Below are 20,615 nucleotides of genomic sequence, written 5' to 3'. Positions count from 1 at the left end.
CCCACCACATGAGAGAAAAAGGTGGTTAACACCTGCGGAGCATGGGGGGGGGTTACCTGGGAGCGAAGTAACAGGCTGTGAGCTCCTGCAGAGTAAGGAAAAAAGGAGGAGGGGGAAGGAAAAAAAAAAGTTTATTAGCACCTGTGTTATATTTTTAAATACATTATTACATTTCTGGTATTTTGTAATTAACCCAAGTTAATTGCAAGCTCTTGGCTTGCACATTTCCAGCCCAGAGGATAACCAGTTTTTTAAACTAGCTTGTTCCCTTGAAAGGCTCAGCTTGACATAGCCTACTAACGGGTTTATCAGATAAAGTACCACTAGGCTTAATGCGTGCCTTAATTAGGAATGTAAACACGTTCATTAAAAAAAAAAAAAGAGGGCCTCGGAGAAATTATGAAGAGATTTTATGATTATTGACTCGAAAGAGAAAGTATTCCAACAGAGAAAGCCATTTCTTCCCCCTTTCCTAGGAGCGGTGGCAACCTACTTTCTAATCGCAACCCTACCCGGCGCGTTAAGCACGGAGATTTCCCTCCACTGGGACGTTATCTGAGATTTGGGACTTCCAGGCCGAACAGAGAGCCGGTCAGGCTCTCTGAGGGCGCGTGGGTACAAATAGAAGCGTTCGTGTACGCACGCGTGCCTGTGAATGCGCCATTCCTATAGGCACGTCCATATAGCGGGCCGTGCCTCCGGCCGCCATTAGCCGGTGGTTGGCATAAAGAGCAGGCCCAGCGGGTCGCAGCTCGCAACTCCCCACGGATAATGGAGGATTGGGTCGCTCGGATGTGTTCCTCCGCCTGGCGTTGGATGGGGAGATGCCTTTTGGCCTCTACGCCCCATCCCTTCGCCGTCAACCCAACTGGGGGAGGACGCACGCCCATGAGATGGGGACGGGCTACGTCAGGGGCCTGCTCCCACGTACCGCCCCGCGTTCCCCCAGTTGGGGTTGTGGGTGCCCCATGCTGTGTGTCCCCCAACTCTGGGGCCGGCTGTCCCCTCGGCACCTCGCTGGGTGGCCCGTGTACCCGGCGGAGAGCTTCCCTTCCCCGTGCTCGTCTCCCTGCTCTTCCCAACAATGGTGGCTCGGGCGGCTTGGGATGGAGTTTTGAATTTAAACGCGGCCAGGCTTTAGTTTACAAAAATAATAAACCGCCTTCAAACAGAGTTATGTAAAAAGTAGAATAATAGAAAAACCTAATGTTTGTTGGCAGTGTATGTGTCCCTTTGTCTGCAAGACAGAGGCCCTGTTGACAAACAAGAGGCTTTTCTGGGACTCTGAAATCAAGTACCAAAGCATAAATGGCCACCACCTAATACCAGCTTCACTATGTTTGCCAAACACCGTGAAACTGCTGCGCTGTTGCTTAATTCACTTGTACGAGGAAAGAAATTTGGTGGCCGGGACCCTCCCAATGTCACCCCCCCCTCAGGGGAGGTTCAATCTCCCACCACCCCACTTTTTGCTGCAGCTCCCCAGCTGCTAGTCACTGTGCCTGCAAGATGCGGTAATTCAGATGTTTTCTTGTAAACCGTGGAAAAAAAAACCCCAGAACTGTGTGTTGACCTCTCTAACAATTTTCTGGCTTTTAGCTAAGAAATGCAAATGTGCTGCAGAGCTGAGAGCAGACATTATTTATTGACAGTCACCATGGGATTTCTATTCTATTAACAATTTCAAGAAATTCTGTTGATGGTCACTGTAGGATTTTGCCTCAGTTTCTTCCTGTAAAGTATTTCTAAATTTCTCCACCTCTGTCCTGTCCATCAAGCATTATTGTATTAAAAAGATGTCAGTCTCTGCATGGTGCTAAAAATCCTCCGCTTCCCAAAAAACTGTGAGGTTTGAAGGAACTCGTCAGCTCTCCCAGGATCAGACCCTGAGAAACGGAAGCAAAAAGTGTGAGCAAAAATCCTTATCAATCTTAGTAACGCAAGCCAAGACTCAGACTGTTCTTATTAGGTTATCTGTCATCTAGGAAGCATAAAGCCCAGTAAAAAGGAAAAGATGTTAAAAAATATCATCGTTGCTTCGGTGGTTTGTATTTTCCTAATAAGCTTTTAATTTTCCTCCCTGAATGGAAAGTAATACTTGTCTTAGGAACCAAGGAGAGCTTCTGAATCTAAAAGCGTTGTTTTCGTACTAGCAATTTTACCTCGCCCCTGGCAGCAAAATGCCAAAACCAAGTTTCCTTTCCCTCAGGTAGGGGCAAACGTGGAAACTTCTTAGGAAGTGGTGATGGAGAAAGCACTGAGCCGATGCGGCTCTGGGACGACCCGGTAGATGGTGAACGACTGTACTGTTGCTCATTAATTCTTGCCTTAGAATTATTAGGCTGGGGAGTCTAACATGCTCATTTGCAATTTTCCATGGTGATGTAAGATCCATCTTCCAACTATTTCCATGGAAAACTCAGGTTCCCTCCAGCAGTTGCAAGCTGGCAGCAGGGCAAGCTCACCTGGGCAGCGGATCGGGATCTCTCCGGGGGGGAATGGGGCAGAGCCCTGACACGCCTCCAGCACGCTGCTCCCACCACCGCCATTGCCAGCGCTTCTTAAAAAAACAACCCGAGCTCTCCTAAAACAAACAAGTAAGCAAGCAAAGCAGAAGGAATAATATGTCAGTTGTAGCACTTCCTGGCAGACATTGGGAGGGGCCGAAAATAACAGGGAAGTCTTCATGTAAATCACCTTAGAAAAATTTTATTTCCAGAGAGATGGAAAGCGAGCCTCTCCCACTGAGGAAAATCCTTATGGGGACCAGCCAAAAGAAGTCAAGATTTTTTTCCCCATTACAAATAAGAAGTTTCTGATTTTTTTTTTGATTGTGCGTCAGAACAAATCCCAGATTTTTTCTTATTTATTTTTATTAATTATAGAAAACAAAAGAGATCATGTGACTTAGCCTAAGGGTCAGGGCAGCCTTTTGACTGGGGGAGGTACAAGTCCCTGCTCACATTTTTGCCCTAATGAGTATTTTCTTGTTTGTATAAAGCAGCACCAACCGCAGCAGCCTCCATGGCAGGAGGTCATGAGTGCTTTTTTTCCTTACAGCATCACTTCCCCACCAAAATATCAGCCTTCCTAGCGGGAGCGTCACTGAAGCGGATGTGCTGCGATGGCAGGTTGCTGGATCAACGAATTACCATTTTCTTGCCCCAAAAGCCATCCCATGCTCACTCCCCTCTCACCTCCCCGAGCAGCTCGGGTGGCTGGAGGAGCAGGGAGGGAAGTTTTCCTCCGAGCCATGTCCCCTGAGAGGAGTTTAGGATGGGGATGGAGACCACCGTGCTCCTCCGGCAGCCCTGGCCTGGCGGGGTTGGGTTTTGGAGGGATGGTGCTGGCAGATAAGACCAAGATTAACCTAAAGGGACGCCAAATTGGGGCCATGCCAGTAGCAAGGGGGATGGGGGACAGCTGGCTCGGCACCAGGCGTCTGTGGGTGCCCGGGGTCCAGGCAGGCAGACCCCAGGGTCCCTTCGGTCCCCGCACCTCGTTAATGCCTCCGTTTCTGCAGAAACACATGCCACATGCAAGGTGTGTTGAAAAGAGCCTTTCCTTCTTTCTTGCTTTTGCTTTGTTCCCGTATCGTAGGGTTTTTTTATCCCTGAAAACCTTTTCAGAAAGCTGATGGTTCATCTACGAGAACCGACACGTGTCTTTATGTAAGGGGAGAAAGCAGGTTTGAATACGGACTTCCAGATTTAGTTTCCAGATAAGCGAGTCTATAAGAGACAGATAGCTCTTCATTAGGCTTGATTGCACCCACGTCCTCAGTGTGCGGTGCCCCCATTAGCAAATTAAAGAATCTTTTATGTACCCTCTTGTCAACACAGCTCCCACTGGAAAAAATCTTATTTCTGTGCCCAAGCAATGAATTATTTTTCTGACGGAGTTGCCAGATCACAGAGACAATTAAAGTTTTATGTGTAGCTTGAGCTGTTCTCGCTTCCTTTTGATGTTTCAGGTAAAAGAAAGAAGAGAGTTGTATCATTTTAACACTTTTTACATCTCTCTGAGGTAATTTTTAAGGTGTATTTGCAAGGTCAAAGCGATAAAAAACAGATATGGGAAACAGTGTAGTTCGCATTGTCCTAAAAATGTAATATTGTTCTGTGCCATATTTTTCCACAACAACACAAACTGTAACCAAGGCTACAAAATGGTTTTCTTCATCATCTCTATGTTGCCATTTGATTGTAGTTCTCTAAGTTTATTCTCTCCCCCAGCTTGCGCTGCCATCATTGTCGTTCAGTGATGGGCTCAGGGAATCCTCTTTCCTCCCGAAAGCAAAACTCAGACCGCATCTTTTTTCATGAGGCTGGACCCAGACTGAACTCTGCTGCTCAACTCTGAAACCTGTGAGGCCTTGCAGTGAGGATTATATGCTTATCTCAATTAAGAAGGGTTTAGCAGCATCAAAAGCATACAGATTATCTACTGAGCCCATGCAAAAAACTGTGATAATCTGTGAAAAAGGCGGTTGGCGAGGTTCCTCTCGTAAACCTCGGGGACTCGGGGCAAGCGCTGGGTTTGTTGGTGGCACCTGTGAAGTACATACGACCTGCCCACGTTGATTTATGTGAAGCATTTGTCTCTCGTTCTGCTGTTTTTAATAGTGGAGATCTTGGATGTGGATTTGTGATTGATACCAATTTGCCAGCTACTCAGGAATTACATTCAGAACCACAGACCTGCTAAGCAAACTGCTGCTTAGAAAACCCCAGAAGAGAAACGCATATAGGAATATCAAAATGGTGAAGTTGTCTGAGACAGCCTTTCCCTCTCACAAAGTCAAATGTTGTGTCCTTGAAGTAAATCTGCGTCAGTGATGAAACTAAAGAAATGCAGGCACCAAAAACCCCCACCTCTCTACAACATTAAGAAACCCATATTTCTGTACTTCAATCCATGCGTTTGTTTCCCTCCTTTTTTTAACCGTATTTTGAAAAACCAAAAAGTCTATGATAGGAAATTATGTTTTGCACTGTGTTAATTACTGAAGCCGCAGAATTAAAATAACAGCTAAGGTCATCCATTGAAAGCTGTGAGCTTTAGCTTAGACCACCAGCTGTGGCAACCGCATTGTTTGCACATTTCTGATATTTACTCCATTTACTCATGGATACTGTAAATATCATGGCAGTGCTACCTTATCATGTGAGTAAATTCTCACATTCAAAGGCTGACTACCATGAAGGATGCTTTTTCTCCTTTGGACAGCACAAACTAAGCATTTGCTGGCTGGTGATTCATTTATTTATTTGTATCTGCCAGTTCTTGGTAAGAAACTGCGAAGACTATATAGAAGGGCCTTTCATCTGAAATATTTGAGGAATAGGGTCCCAGGCATCTCTTTTCCTATTCCCCCAGGCCAAATCTGTGCCTTGTAGTCTACAGGAGAGAAGCTGAGACAAGGAGTCTCTAGCATTTCTTGCTGTGTTTGCCACTGGGGAAATAGTCTTCCTTTTCCTGTCAGCTTATGTGTATATTCTTAACAGCTATTAACGAGTATGTCCCGAAAGGCAAATATAGCTGTAATTAGCAACCCCCTCTAGTCATGACGAGGCTTGCTGGGTGTTGCACACCTGATCCACAAAGACGCAGGTCTGTGTTTTACACCTCCTCTCTGGAGACACCCACACGGCCTAAAGAAAAACACGAACCAGGATCTGCGGAGGGCTTGGCAGACGAGCCGCCAGAGATCCCAAATTGCTTCGGAGCGATCGCACGGTCCCAGCAAAAATACACCTCCAGCTCCTTCCCGCTCGCCGTTGCCTGCCATCCCGCAGGAGAGAGTCATTGGCTTTAGTCAAAGCATGGCAGAATGTGAAGGAAAGCTGCAGCGTCTGTTAATTCATTAAGAACTAATCGCTTTTAATGATTAGGGGCCATAATAACTGGTCACTCTTTCTCCTGGTTCTTGGCAGAAGCCGGCTGATTGTCCAAGCTTTGCCTGTCTTCACAGAGGTCAGCTAGAGACAAAACCGATCTTAGCACTAGAAGACTTCCCTTGTTGTGTGGATGGGATTAACGTGGGACAGATAATACGGTGCAGGTATAAATTAACATGCCTGAAAATTGACAGCAAGCCCAAGAGCTGCCTGGCATGTCTCAGTAGATACTTTCAGGTATCACCCCAGCTGAGGAGCTACCTATGGCCCTGCTGCCAGAAACCTCCTGCATCTGCCTTCCCCTACTCCTGCGTTATAAAATTAAAATAAGCATTTTGGGTTTTAGCTCTGAAGTAGGAAAAAAAAACCCCAACAGAAGATAACACTGCCAGTTTATGGCACTGTACTTGAATGAGAAGATGGATAATTAAATTTAACTTTTTGGTATTCCAGTTTGGGGAAAAAGTCCCCCCTGGAGTTCTAATCTGGCCATATTCAGCACTTTGAACTGGCTTTTTCCAGTTAAAAAAGTATTTCCCATCTGCTTGACATATTGCTGCGTATAATGGTGGAATGCAAAGAAAAAAAAGGTATGTTTACATACGAAACATACCCCCACATGCATATTTATATTGAGACAGAAAAATATTTTATGTATGTATGTATAACTTGACACTTTCAACATTTTATGTAAATAAATGCCAAATGGATGGAGAATATTGTGTTATACATTAATGGGCTACACTTCTTCATTTCCATTTTTCAAATCTGGTTATGATTGCATACAATACCTCAAACAGCAAACATCTGGGTGGCTTGAAAGCAACTGAAGCATGTTTTTACTGTAAGACATATACTTACAGTATATGGTTCAAGCTTTACTAGTGAAATTTTTGGTCCTGAGCAGCCTCAGACCCAATTTATAATAAATACGATGCTTTTGCAGTATCAGTGGGGGCACACTCTTAATAATATTCATATTTAAAGTCTAACAAGCTCTTTTATAATTAGAGTTCAGTTTAACAGACATATGCATTACGACTATATCCTTGGAACTTTTCCAAGCAACTGCACTGTCATAGCCAAAGCCTTTGTCCAACTTACATGTTTGACAGTTTATACAATCGCATGACTATTTTCTATCTCTTACCTCCAGATTTAGGACAATTTATCTCTGATTCTCTTTTGTTTCTAGGTTTCAAAGTGCAATTTCCTGCAGAAACGAATATACTCATAATTCAGGTTGTCCACCCACCCACCCAGTTACCTGTCTCAGCTAGCCCAATTGCTGGAAGGAACGTATAAAGCAAGTTCATAGCTTGATGCTGGAGTGATATAATCTTTGCTTAATCTACTTAGCGTTTAAAAATGTAAATGTTAGCAGCTATCTCAAATACTAGAGCGCTGCTCTCATGTAGGTTGTATGCTCAAATATGGCACAAAGCAGTAATTGTACTCTTCTGGGATGCTAAAAGGCTTGCAGTGTCTGAGACCTGGAAAACTTAAAAAGTAGTTTACATCTGCTAGGACCAAAGTGTTGCAACTGTATCTCAAACATTTGCAATTTGAAGCTGTAAAATCCCTAGGGCATATTATGTGCTGTAACAATACCATTAAATATGTTGTGTCATGCTAACGAAACAATTTGTGCCTCCTTTTCCTGTCTCTTTTTTTCCCTTAGAAAGAAATCCAGTACATGAATATGTAACATTAGCTCTTATTCAAAATTATTCATTTGAAGAAATGAAATAAATTAGGACGTGTGTTTATAGCAGAGATTGCAGCCTTTCTTTTCCCCAACCATTGTAATAGCACTTCAAATATAAAATTCGGCTTCTTCCTTGGGTTTAACCTCTTAAATCTGCAGTTTGCTTGTCAAGAACAAAAAAGCAGCCGACGTTTCCTACAGAAGGCAGCTCTCGGTTTTCTCAGTGCCAGCTGCCCACGCTGCGTGCCGTCGGTTTGCTCCCTGGCTCTGCTTTTGGCTGCTCCATCTAGATCTTTCCTAGACTAATCTGATCTAGCGGGGTCAAGCACTAAGCGGTGTGGACACGAGCCAGGCTACTGATCCCCATCCCTCTTTCAGTCGAGACGTAGCCCTCGGTTCCTCCGCGGGAGGATTTCTCAGCGAGCCAAGCAGTGCCGGGGCTCAGGACGGGTTCCTCGTCTTTGACAGATTTTTTTATAAAGGTTGCAAGACCGGGGTCCCTCATGCCATCGGTCTTCCTAAAGAGAGGAAAGAGGTGTGCAGTAAGGGTGCGGAGCACGTGTGTGTGTGTGTGAGTGCACGTGCACATCTCTCTGTTGAGACCTCCAGGCATCGCTCCCATGTAACCTTTGTTCTGCTTATGAGCCCTTCTGTTCTTATTTTGGCAACACACACAAATATTTACCCATGTTCCTAAACAATCACCGATTCTATCTTTTCAGGTAAAATATCAAGAGAGCATGGCTCACCTGGGTGAACGTAAATGGACTCACGTGTTCCCTTTTCTGGTGGTAGGTATTTGTGTGCGTATACGGCTCTCCAGCGTGCAAAGATAACCGGGTTCTGCTTGGGTCTTTGCAAACATCTGTGAATTGTCATGGCACAGCCACAGACGACTTAGGGAGCGAACCCCGACGCGGTGGTGGGTTTCCATTCAGGAAAACACCTGGGCACGTGCTGCTTAGAGTGAGGCTGGTAGGGAGGAGGAGGATGGAGAAGGATGCAGGAGGGAGCAGATGCAAAAGGCGCTGGAAGAGCCGATAAGCCTGGGTGTCATGTGAAGCACAGCCCTATCATGGTTGAGACCCGAGGCAGTGCGTTGTCTCAGGTTGTTATAATTGTCCCTTGCAGTCACATTTATGAAGGCTCGTTAGAGCTGGGAGGGGTGAGGGTGCAAACTCGGGCATTTGCTGCGCAGGAGAGCGTGAGAATTAATACGTCAGGAATCGCGGCCTTCCGTATTTTGAGGAGTAGCTGAGCCAACAAGCACAAATGTCAGTGCTCTGAGAAACTCTTAGAAGGACCGGGTTGCTGAAAACTGTATCTGCCTCCATCCCACGCTGTTTCTGAGCATCAGGGGTGTTTCACGCTGCAACGCCGGCCCTGCCGCCTTCTGAGATAGAGCAGCTGGGCAAGGCGAGGGGAGGACAAGGCACGGGGGGCGAAGGCGGTGGAAATGACGGTGCTCTGGGATGCTCTCCGGTGACAGGTCTCCCTGGTGTACTCTGCCAGCGCCGAATACTCCAACTGCGGCGAGAACGAATACTACAACCAGACCACCGGCATGTGCCACGACTGCCCCAAGTGCGAGCCGGGCGAAGAGCCTTACATGGTAATTTCAGCTGCTTCTGCTGGTAGGGGGACACATATCGAGCACTAAATGCCAAAAACAAATGCTTTGTTACATGGTGGTAATATACAGATAGGAGGGAAAACGGGGAAGGACAGAGATGCTTAAGCAGGAGCACTCACGCCTGCAAATGCGTTGTGGGAGCGAGGCACCGTGAATGCACGGCAGTGAAAAAACGATAAGCCTGTAAAAATTATACTGTAAAAGGTGTAAGGCAAAAGTTTCACACACAGTCTCTGCCAGTCCATTCTCATCTCAATAGTTATTTAAAATCTGACGCTGCCGTTCCGGCATGGCGTGATAAATCGGTTAGTCTGGCGCGCTCGCTGGCCCCCCACACCGAGAATTTAATTTTGCTCTCCCGCTAAGATATTTTGGCACTAGAGGAACTTGGATGCTTCTGCAACATTTTAAATTATGGTTCCTAAGTAACCGTTTGATTTACAGCAGATAATTGTTGCTTATTAAAAAAAGAAATTACTGAAATCCTGTTTGGTTTTAATGGGATAAACATCCTATTGCAAGAATTTCACGCAGTTGGTAGTCCTGAACAAGTACGTTTGAATAATAACCAGTTGGGTTTAGTTTTATTTAATCCAAACGTAATGTTCAGCTGGGACGTGTGAGTTCAGAGGTTAGAAAATCTCATCCAAACATTGCCTTTTGTGATGTTCCCTCTGGGCTCTCCTAGCATGAAAGCAAGATTGCCGATATCCCTGCTGCAGCCGTGTTTCCCCTATAATCTTCTTCTCTACACTTCAGTTTTCAGTTCACTTTCTATTTGAGCAGCAGCTGGAATTCACTTCCATGACTTGCTGAAATATGATATGAATAGCTATGGGGGGCCATTTTCAAGGAGCACAATGCTCCGGTTCCCCTTTTTCTTCTCCAGCACACAGCGTGCTGCGTCCTTATATCCCTCCATGGCCTTTTTAGGACAGACGCTAAGGAACCAAACGACAGACTTCTGTCCCTTGGTATGACATTGCACCGCACAGCCAAGGGGCCAGGCTATGAACATTCCCTTTTGCTAGAAGCCGGCGTGCAGCGCCAGCCTGCTTTTCAGTGACTTTGTGTTGTTGCAGACATGCGGATACGGCACCAAAGATGAGGACTACGGCTGCATCCCCTGCCCTTCGGAGAAGTTTTCCAGAGGAGGTTACCAGATATGCAGGCGGCACAAAGACTGCGAGGGTTTTTTTCGAGCCACAGTCATGACACCTGGTGATCAGGAGAACGATGCAGAGTGTGGTCCTTGTCTCCCAGGGTAAGGACTTAACCTTTGGTCTACCTGAGGCACTGCAAAATACTTTTTTAATGTCGAAATCTCTGACAGCCTCTCTTCGTCTGCTAGCTGACTGGTGAATTATGCTATTCAGTCTCTGCTAAAACAGTACATTTAAATGTTTCAAAAGCATCGATGATTTTAGTAAATCAGGAGGTGTCATTAATCTTACTGAAGTCTCACTGAGGAAAAAACTGTTGGGAGCAACTAGAAAAAGTGAAACTTCCCCTCTTACTAGAAGTGGAAAGGGACCAGCTCATGTACCCAAGCAGAAGTGTGCAGTGCCAGTTTAGATACTCTCAGAAATCCAGCTTGGCCTCCAGCTGTGGCTTCAAAGGGCCACCCTGTAAGTCCTGCATCCGATGAACAAGCTCCATGAAGATGCCTCGGATACTCTGTAGGGTCCATGCCGGCACTACGGCATGTTTAGGAACATAAAATATCTCTTCTTCAGATGTGACCAGCTGGCAGATTTGTCAGTAGTTGACAGCATTAGCTAACATAGCTGCTAGGTGAGATTTACCAAGGCACTTTTGTCTCTCAGGGTCCTTTCTAGAAACAAAAGGGGTCTAAAGGGCTGTTAATGTGGCACGTGTGCTGTTGTTCAGAGTCAAAACAAGTTCCAGGGCTGGCTGAAGGGGCTTAAAATAGATGCTGTTTATTAAGTCCATCTTTTTATTCATCTCTTACGCTCCGTATAATTCTGATAGTAACAGTGAGAAAGCAATTGCTACATTGAATATGTTAGCAATATATTCTTGACTATATTACCTTTGAAAGTCTGCAAACCCAAGCATACGTTTGCTTTCTCAACATTTTTTTGGTAGGGTGAGTAAATACTCTTTAAAACACAACCTCACCTTACATACCTTTTCAGTTTCTGCCAGTGTGCCTCTGGTTTAGAGAGTAATTCCTACTGACATTTGGCTTTTGTGCAGTTTGCAGGTGCCGTATAACCCACACTACTTATAGCGCAGGAAACCCTGTTAAAGAGGCCCTGCAAGCTTCCAGGTTTGTTCTATCAGTGAGCCTGTGAGAAATTTTCACAGTTTACAAATAAAAAGGACTTGCTTAGCTGCCAGCCAAGCAGACTAATGATGTGATTTGCTAAGAGCTCCCTCTCGATTTCCCCTCATACATCATAAAGAGCAAGAAAGTTAAATAGTGGCCACAGTTGCTGTTTTGCAATTTTGTCAGGACTAATGAGGTCACCCAGGTGGAAGCGGGGTGCTAGCTGAAAATAATCAGCTTGCACAGCTGGTGCTTGGGGAGTAATCTCAAAACAGGGTGTTTGCACAGGTGTAACCCGTAGCAGAAACTGGCCTGCCCAGTCTGGCTGTGTGCTGCTCTGTGTGGGATTCCCAGGTCCTGGGATAGTTTGACAAAGCCAGCAGTTAAGGAGAAACACCCTCTTACTGCAAGCTTGAAGAGATGAAATTCTCAAGATAAATTAAATATGGGCTAAAAGAAGCTCTGAAGCTGCCTCGGCTCCTCGTGCCACTCGGAGACCCCAGAGATTGCTCCTGCATCCGAGCAAAGAGCTGGCGAGCCGTGCCCACTGACCTTCCCCATTGCTCCCAGTGGCACAGGGACAGCTAGGCGCCTGGCAGAGTGCTCCTTTGCCCCTTTGATAATCCTCAAAGAGTCCTGGAATCAATGGGAGGGAAAAATTAAGGTTTCCATTTTCAGAGGAGCGTGCTTCCGTAACGCGCTGCAGACCTTCCCAAGGTAAGAGCCCACGTGCGGCAAGCTGTATTGAGGGGCAGCTCGTCCCTTTGCTATTTTTCACCAGCTCAGTAAAACAGCCTGAGGAAAAGGTGAGCACGTGGCACATTCTGACCAAAAGGTTTTAGACAAAACACCACTGAACTGGCAGCCTTTTCCCAGTGGCTACAAATGCCTTTCTCTATAATTTGCCTTAAAATAGGTGCTGGATAATTATATATTTTTACTTCTTTTTTTTTTTTTTTCCCCCACTATTACTGATGATTAGTTTTAGGGAAGAAGGAGACCTTTGGTACAAGAGCATGGGTCAGCCACTGTTTCTCCATGTCCATGTTCCCTTCCATTGAAAATAGGAATAACACTATTTGTCAAGCTCACAAAAAGGTTGCAAGTCCGTGACCGTGGGGTGGGTGGGGGAATTTAAAGGCTTAGCTCTGAAGCTGTGATCCTCAAAACCAAAGTTCAGCTGGCAGTGAACTCTGGATGTACCTAGACCTAACCTCCTGGGACACTGCAGGCTTCATCCTCTGCTCCTGCCCAGAAGCTCTTGCATCGTGGTAAATAGGACAGGTCAAGAATATGGAAATTAGGTGCAACTCAGACTATTTCCCTCAATCGGATGATCCATTAGTTGTTCCTGGAGTATGACGGAGATCACAACCAACTAGGAGCAGCCACAGTGGGTCAGAGCAAGGGTTCCTCTAGCCTGGTCATCTGTCTTCAGTAGCAGCCATAAGTGGAAAACCACAGAAGAGTAAGAACAGGCCAAGTGTATATGATACATATCCCTTGTGCTGGCCCAGCACCTATTTTCAGCTTGGAGTAAGTCCCTGGTGTCCTCACAAGATGGAATTGCAAAGGGATCGTTTTCTTTTAAAATGTAGTCAGAGATGCCTCTGCTACTGACACTTCTTTTCTGAGCATGACGTGACACCCGAGATAAACCACCATGGCATTAAGGAGGAAAACGCCTAAGTCTGTTTTCCAGTCTAGCCTTTACTCTTGGATTTTGCCTGTAATGCTTCAAAATCTGAGCCTGGCAGATGCTAAGGAAAGAGAAATAATGAGCCTCAGAGTGGAAGAGTAACACCATGAAAATTATTTCATTACTGGGTCACTTCTTGTCCATAGTTAGTGATATAGAGGACTCAGATATTTCCAACATTGTCTTTAATATTTGGTGCATTGCAAAGTAGCCAGAAACATAAATCTGTTGCCGGTACTTCATAAGGGTGAATCGTTAATGTTTGCAGCTGCAAAACTTCCTACTCACAGGGGTGAACAGTTGCTTGCAGTGAGCATCCTCTTCAGTTTTGGGTTTTTTTTATGCATCCTCCACCATTCTGCATTGTGGTGAAAACCAAGAAATATTCCACCAGCTTGATTTAATTAACTGTCGGAAGGGCTGTTTGTCTTTCCTGAACCACTGTGGCTATTAGGCTGTGGATCCTAACTGTCCTGTATTTTTCTTTATAGATTTAGACGTATCTTTGGCCTGCCACTTTTTTTTGTGGTTTGGCAGTCATTTCCTGCTTATTTATCAACTGCTTCACAAGCTAATGTTATGCAGGCTCCCATAAGAGAGGAAAGATGAAGTTTTGCTCCTGAGAGAAGGGCAGAGTGATAGATGGGGCACAAGGGACATTCAAAGGGAAGAGTGAGGGCTCATCTTTTAAAACCAGTAAGAAAGAAAGGAAGAACCATGTTCAGCCTACCCGCTCTCTGAAGTACCTCCAGCCCTCGTCCCCACATTGCATCTCTGCATACTCCTTCGTCTGGACCCTTATCTGTAGGCTGGGTCATTCATTAATGACCAACTGATTTTGAAGGACAGTTTCAGCAGTAATTTCCTAACGATGCACGCATTTTCCAGGAAAAAAACATACTGCACATGCATAGACAGGTACTTGAGAGCAGAAAACAGATTCCCCATTGTGTAAAGTGTTTATTATGTTGAGTACCTGTCTACATAGAATGGATTATGAATTTATGCATTTATTCATGAAAATTCATAGTGATTTTCAAGTGATTTGTAAAGACATATCCATAACATCAACTGTGTATAATTTTGATGTAATTTACTCGTTAGGTTGCCTGTGGATCCAATTCTTGCATAACCAATTACCTTATTTCAACACTAACTTTATTAGCAGCCCAGAAGTTCAAATCATGAAAACCTTTCCTTAACCCTGTAATAAAATTCCACTATCAAGGACTAACTTATAAACTATACAGCAAGGAAGTAATAAACCCCACCCCCACCCCCCCCAACCTGTGTAAAACCTAATCTGCCTTTCTGTGTAAGCGTGGTGTTTTCCTCTTTTATTCTGATTTGGCTCAGATTTGGTTCTAACACTAAGGAGATTATTTTTATGGTGTTTGTGAAGCAAATTAGCCAACCATGTCCAACTGGTGGTCTTGCCTGGAAGATTACTGCATCAAAAAATAGTGTTCCCTTATTTTGAAAAATTCTATTCCAGGACATGCTATAAACTGCAGCTTGAACTCAGCAGGGAGAATAATGTTGTTTTAGGCAATGATACTACTTCTTGTCATGTAGGCTTGATGGTTGATTAATTGTGTTTTAGGAGGAAAGGAAGAAGAGAAACACTGTCTCTATTCAGGCAGTTTAAAAAAAAAAGAATGATCTTTGCATCAAATTGCTTATAAGTTGTTTTTTTTTTTTAATGATTTTATCTCAGTATAATTGGTTGCTGCTGAACCATGCTCTGCCGTAGCATATTAATTTACACTGTTTTGCCTCATCTTGCCCTTCATTTCAGTTACTACATGCTGGAAAACAGACCTCGAAACATATATGGGATGGTTTGCTACTCCTGCTTGTTGGCACCTCCTAACACCAAGGAATGTAAGTGTTCGGCAATTTCTGTGCCTTTCTTCTGCTTTTGACCTGGAATCATCTGGAAGCTCGATATTATTATTATGTTCAAAGAATAAGTCCATCTCCAGAAAAGTCATTTCGGCTTCTAACTAGCCTTGCCAACAAAGGGAGCAAATGCTGAACATTTGGGGACAGATTCAGAACCTTTGATTTTAGGACCTGCTATTGTTCAGTTGTGCTCCAGTTTTCATCTGTTAAGATATCCCATACAGGATTTATTATGGTTACTTAACCAGTGGGTACGGGAAGTCACAAATCTGTGTGGTTTTTTTAAATTCAGTTTCAGTTCCACTATGAAGAAAACATGGAACACTTTGTAGATCCCAGTAAAAGTGCATCACACCTTTTGATATCCTTTGCTTTCAAAGTGATACAAGGGTTGATGTTGGCATGTGAGAGTCAGCACTGATAAGAGCTAGTTCTGTAGATTTCATTGGCAAAAGAAGCTGTAGTTTGCTAATTGAAAAAAACACGTACATATGTGTGTGACACCCTAGCAGTACCTGTTCGCTTGTATGCCGTGTGTCTGCAATGCTTTACCCGTCCTCATGCCGTGGAGAGGAGGGACAGCCACGTACCAGCACCGTAATGCAGAGGCAATTCCCCAGAAAACTGCTTTCTCCTTTAGGGGGTAAAGAAAGTGAGAAAAAGAAAAGGAAAAATGAGGCTTTCTCTGAATGACCAAATTACTTTGACAGCCCCTCAGAGAATCTGGAGCAGGTCAGGAGAAAAAGCTTTTAAAAAACCCCCAAAACGGACAAAAATGGGCAGTCCCCCAGAGAAACCCGACGCATCTGAAAACAAAATCCTGTCCATGTTCTGTTCTTTTAAAAGTCTTTATCACGAAAAAGAATTGCAATATTTTGCCTGCTTGATTTGAAAGCAGAGGTTGACACCAAAGTCCCCGAGCGTTTATCTGTGTACATAAATAGCAATTAATTAGTTCAGATGCTGCTGAACTGTGTCACATTGGTGGTCTGCTAGGTCATTAACAGCTACCACCTTTCCTAAAGGGCGAGAGCTCTGATGAGCCAGGGCAGCTCCCTGAAGTGTCTGCATACAAAGTGCCTGGTCCCTTGTACGGAAACCCACCCCGTCCCGAGACGTTCACTTCTGCCTGAGAAAGCGGGAGTGGGCGAGGGCAGGGTGAGCGTGATTTTGGTGAGATAAGGTCTGTATTAGGAGGTGAGGGTGCTGGGGACGACCCAAATGTGAGATGTGAGAAGGAGGTGGAGAGGTAAATGAAAACACGAGGGTAGGAGTCTTGGTGGAAGATGAGGGTATATGGTAAGAGGATGAGGACGCACCTTCTCCTGCAGGTGTGTGCAGGCTGGCTGCTCCGTTGGTGGGAATACAACCATGCCTGCTGCGAGCCGATAGCCAGAAACGAATCCCTTCCTCAGCTCTGACGGTCTGTCTCAAACACATGCTGAAATGGGTTTGTAGCAGTATCAGCAGCTTACTGATTTGGCAAGGAACTACCAGAAGATCTTATGGCTATTACTTGATTCAAAAAACAAATCTTTGTCTTTTATAGGATATCTGGCAGATACGACATAGAATGTGCTTAGTTCTGTAAGGAAAGTATGAATTGCGCAACTGATTAACCACGTGTAATTTTTAACTTGACAAACACAAGAATAAATATATATTATCTTTGGGAGGAATTTAGGCAGGTGCATAAACCGGCAAATTGCCTGGGTACTAAGGTAGGAGAAAACATTAGCCCCAGAAAAAGTAAACATTACCACTTTAATCAAGTCTATGAAACCAACCATGTGATTACAAATGTTCAAAAAGTGGGAAAGCTTCTTAAAATTCAAATCCCTCAAACCACTAAGCTCAGGTAATTTGGTTTATGCTGTCGAAACCTCTGGACACTCTTTGGAATGCCAGCTGCTCCCTAATTCATAGGCAATAACTTGTACTCCAGATGGAAAATCAGCCTTGCTGCAGGAACCTCTTGAAAGGCTCACTGTTGTTGTGGCAGGCAGCATAAAATTTGGTATTAGCAAATGATCAAAAATAAATCCTCTTTATCACACCTTTCTCCGTCATCAGATTATTCCAGTCAGAGCAAAGAAAAGGTGTCGTGTCAGTGTTGCACAACCGCATAATTTTTTCAGGTTTGCAAATTGCAAACTCGGAGCACATACCCTTGATGTGAGCATGCAGCCTCTGTCACACGAAGGGCGATATCAGCTCTTTGTGGGGAATGGTTCCTCTACGCAGAACAACTTCTGTGTAACGGCGGTCGTTGCTCACCCCTCTGGCTGTCAATGGAGGAGGACCCAGAAGGCCTTGGAGAACTCCAAACAGTCCCAGGAATCTCCGTTCCTTTCTTGAGACTTCCAAATCGCACCAAACAGCATCCAGGAGACTAAATTTTGCCAGGGTGCCTCTCCCCTAGAGCCATAGGCTTCTAGACAGAAAAAAAGAGGGCAGATAAATCTCATTTCAGGTCTCCGTTAGGACTGAGACAGGGTTTGGAGGACAACGGTGCTCTCCTTAGTGGAAATACCTTGCTGGGGAAGTGCCCAGCCTGCGCATTACTGAGGGCCAGGAGAAGAGTGAAGAAGGGTGGGTGTGTGTGTGTGCTGCTGCATGGAAACCTGCTCAGAGAATTTTCCTGATGATACATTTTATCTGGCAGAAAAGTATTTGGGTTTGATCAAAGGGTAAACAAATAGCTTTCAACTCCAAGAGCCTGCTGTGCAACTTTCATCTCCTACACAGTCAATAAACCTTGAAATGGCTGAGGAAACAAGATGAACACCCCGTGTCCCAGCATCTGGAAATATTAGTATAAAAAGGCCTGGAAGTGAGAAAGAAATTCCTTGATGGGCCTGTGTCACCTTTTTATTTTTTTATTTTTTTTCCCTCTCAAGGGACTTGAGACATAAATAGCACAAAATAGCATGGGGAAAAGGGGGAGACATTTCACAGAGGTCAGAGATTTAAGTGAGGCAAATGTATCACCAGGTTAATGGTGTTGAAACTCTTCCCGGGGATGGAAGAATGGGAAGAACAGTGTTCTGCAGTCTGGGAGGAATACCAGGCTTCAGCGGCAGCTGGTGGGCGATGGGTACAGACTGGGAAAGGGGCTGTGCGTATGTGAGCATAAGGATGCGTGTTGGGTAGCAGGAAAGCTTTTTTTTTTTTTTTTAACTGGGAAAAGGGTAAACGTTACCAGAAAGACTGCAATTTTTCCTATCTTGTGCACTGTAAAACACCTACGTGAGATTTCTGGGCTCTCAGGATGCAGCTCCTGCAAGGCTGCTGTGTAGGAGCCTCGGGACTGGTCTGCTAAGCACCGAGGAGCCAAAAGATCAACGATGTGAGACCTTCACCTGTGCGTGAAGCAGATCACCAGCCACCAGTGAGCCTTGCTGACAGTAAATTGGGATACGATAGCTCTGCAATAAATAGCAGCACTGCAAAAAGTAGGGGAGGCAGGTTTCCTATGCACATCAAATAATGGAGGTAATGAGCACCAAAGCACTTTAAGATGTGGCTTCCCACAGTTAATGGTGCTGGATTTTCTGTCGACAGCTCGAATTGGAGTCACCTGAGGCTTCTGACTATGTAGGGTGTTTTTGTTGTGTTTGTTTTTTTTTTCTTTTACCCAGTGTAAAAATACATGCAAAAGACAGAAGATTTAAACATACATGGAATTTCTCTGGTAGAGAGGTACAGTTACTGCTGGAAGAGATTTTGTCTTTTAGCAGCTGCAACTCTCTATCAGTTCATGCATATTAACTCCGCTCTTCTCTTCAAACTTTGATATTTGCCATTGCAGCTCAAAAATGATGGAGGAAAACAAAAATCAAACCCTGCTACAAAAACTTGCAGAACATTGACTTTGAAGTTGTATTTACACAATTGCATCAAATATGCAAAGCCTGTCCACTCACAAATTATTGGTCTAGAGAACTTCAGCAATTGATTGAAGGTTTATTTTTTTCATCTGTATATACTCATACATGTGCACAGGCACAAAATACTGTTATTTCCTCTTACCTTTTTTGCTGGCTGTATATATGAAAACAGATACAATAATCAACCTGTGTAAGTTTTTGTCCAACACCTACTGATGATGGCTTAGGAAAATTAAAAAAAAAAAAAAGAAAAGAAAAACAACAAAGAAAAACAAAGTTTTTTTTAATTACCAGAGAATGAATAGCATCTAAAAACATGAAAGATCATTTTTAGTGCTGTATCATTAGAACTTGAAAAACAACTAAACAGATGAGACAGAACAATTGACTACCACGCTGATGGCGTTGTGTGATGAGCTGTAATCAGGGGGTCACTTCCATACCCATGTACTGAAGACTGAGAACTCAGCCTCCTTAACTGAAATGCGTAACACAAACAAGCGTAATGCCAAAAGCACTTGTATTAATGAAAAATAATTCTTTCAGAGATTTTTATTTTAACTCTCTATTCTTTGTAATATCACTAATTTTCCTTCCTTGCCAGTTTTGTCCTTTTGTAATACGATCAACATCAGGACTTTTTTTTTCCTTCTGTTTCAAATTATGCTTACAAATGAATAGGCTCGTTAGCTGAAGCTAACAAACTTTTCTTTTTTTTTTTTTTTTTTTTGAGTTGTTTGATCTCTGAACACCCCATTCCTCTTCACATGTGGAATGGGAGAAATGTTGAAGGCAGTGCTTTATTGTTCACTGGTGGTATGGCCTAATTCTCATCCCCTTAGGGTTTGTCTATATTAGGAAAGGAACCTAATTTTAGGACAAAATTGGCCAGCCTCAGCCATAAACCTTCAAGGGGAGGGATCTGAGAAGCACATATGGGGTTTGCTGTCTTCAACGGCTGGGAAAGCTGAGCCCAGGTATCACTCAGGAGGACATCTGGTCCCAGTGAAGTTCTCCTGAAAGAGAACTCCAATGACTTTGATGTTTTGACCTGTGCCGGAGCTGCAGCTCCCACAGGGAGCACCACCCGGCCGTGGGAGACGGTGCAGGTTTCTGCAGCATCGCTCTGCCCAGGCTCACGAGCTGCAAAACCTGCAGAGCTGGAGCTCCCCATCACCTGTACAGGCTGGCCACCCGGCTCCTCGTGGGTCCGTTCCCTTCCTTCCGATGCTCTGAAGTCACCGTAGTAAGTGTAAATGGCAAATATGCCCTTCGTGTTGCACAGAGAAAGCGGTGATAACACTGAATTCCTGGACATAGGCTTAGTTCATGAAGCGTGTGCCTATGACCTTCTAGTATGGTGCAGTGATTACAGCTCCCAGTGAATCCTAATCAAAACTTCAACAGATGCAAATAAATTGTCAGACTAAGGCCACGTGGCCTATAATTGTCACCTCTTCCCTGCCCTGGCAAAATGAAAGGAGAGAGAAATAAAATAGTTAAAGACATTACAGAGAGCACAACAGCATAAAATATTGCCTTTTATGTGTCTGAACAGTAGTGGTTACTTACAGTAAGAATGGCCAG

At 44.4% G+C, this 20,615-nt stretch overlaps 1 protein-coding gene across 1 annotated transcript in view; it reads left to right on the top strand.

The window, feature by feature from the left end:
• The window catches only part of EDAR (ectodysplasin A receptor), a 62,975-nt gene that overhangs the window by 28,019 nt on the left and 14,341 nt on the right, over positions 1–20,615 (top strand). The window contains exons 2-5 of the mRNA XM_069770182.1: positions 8,331–8,399; positions 9,098–9,220; positions 10,324–10,505; positions 15,032–15,117. Of these exons, the coding sequence (XP_069626283.1) occupies positions 8,331–8,399; positions 9,098–9,220; positions 10,324–10,505; positions 15,032–15,117 (460 nt within the window). The remainder of the gene's footprint in view (positions 1–8,330; positions 8,400–9,097; positions 9,221–10,323; positions 10,506–15,031; positions 15,118–20,615) is intronic.

Source organism: Haliaeetus albicilla, chromosome 25 (assembly GCF_947461875.1).
Source record: "Haliaeetus albicilla chromosome 25, bHalAlb1.1, whole genome shotgun sequence".
NCBI classification, from domain to species: Eukaryota; Metazoa; Chordata; class Aves; order Accipitriformes; family Accipitridae; genus Haliaeetus; species Haliaeetus albicilla.
The sequence above is the reverse complement of the archived record's forward strand: the minus strand, read 5'-3'. Positions and strand labels throughout refer to the sequence as shown.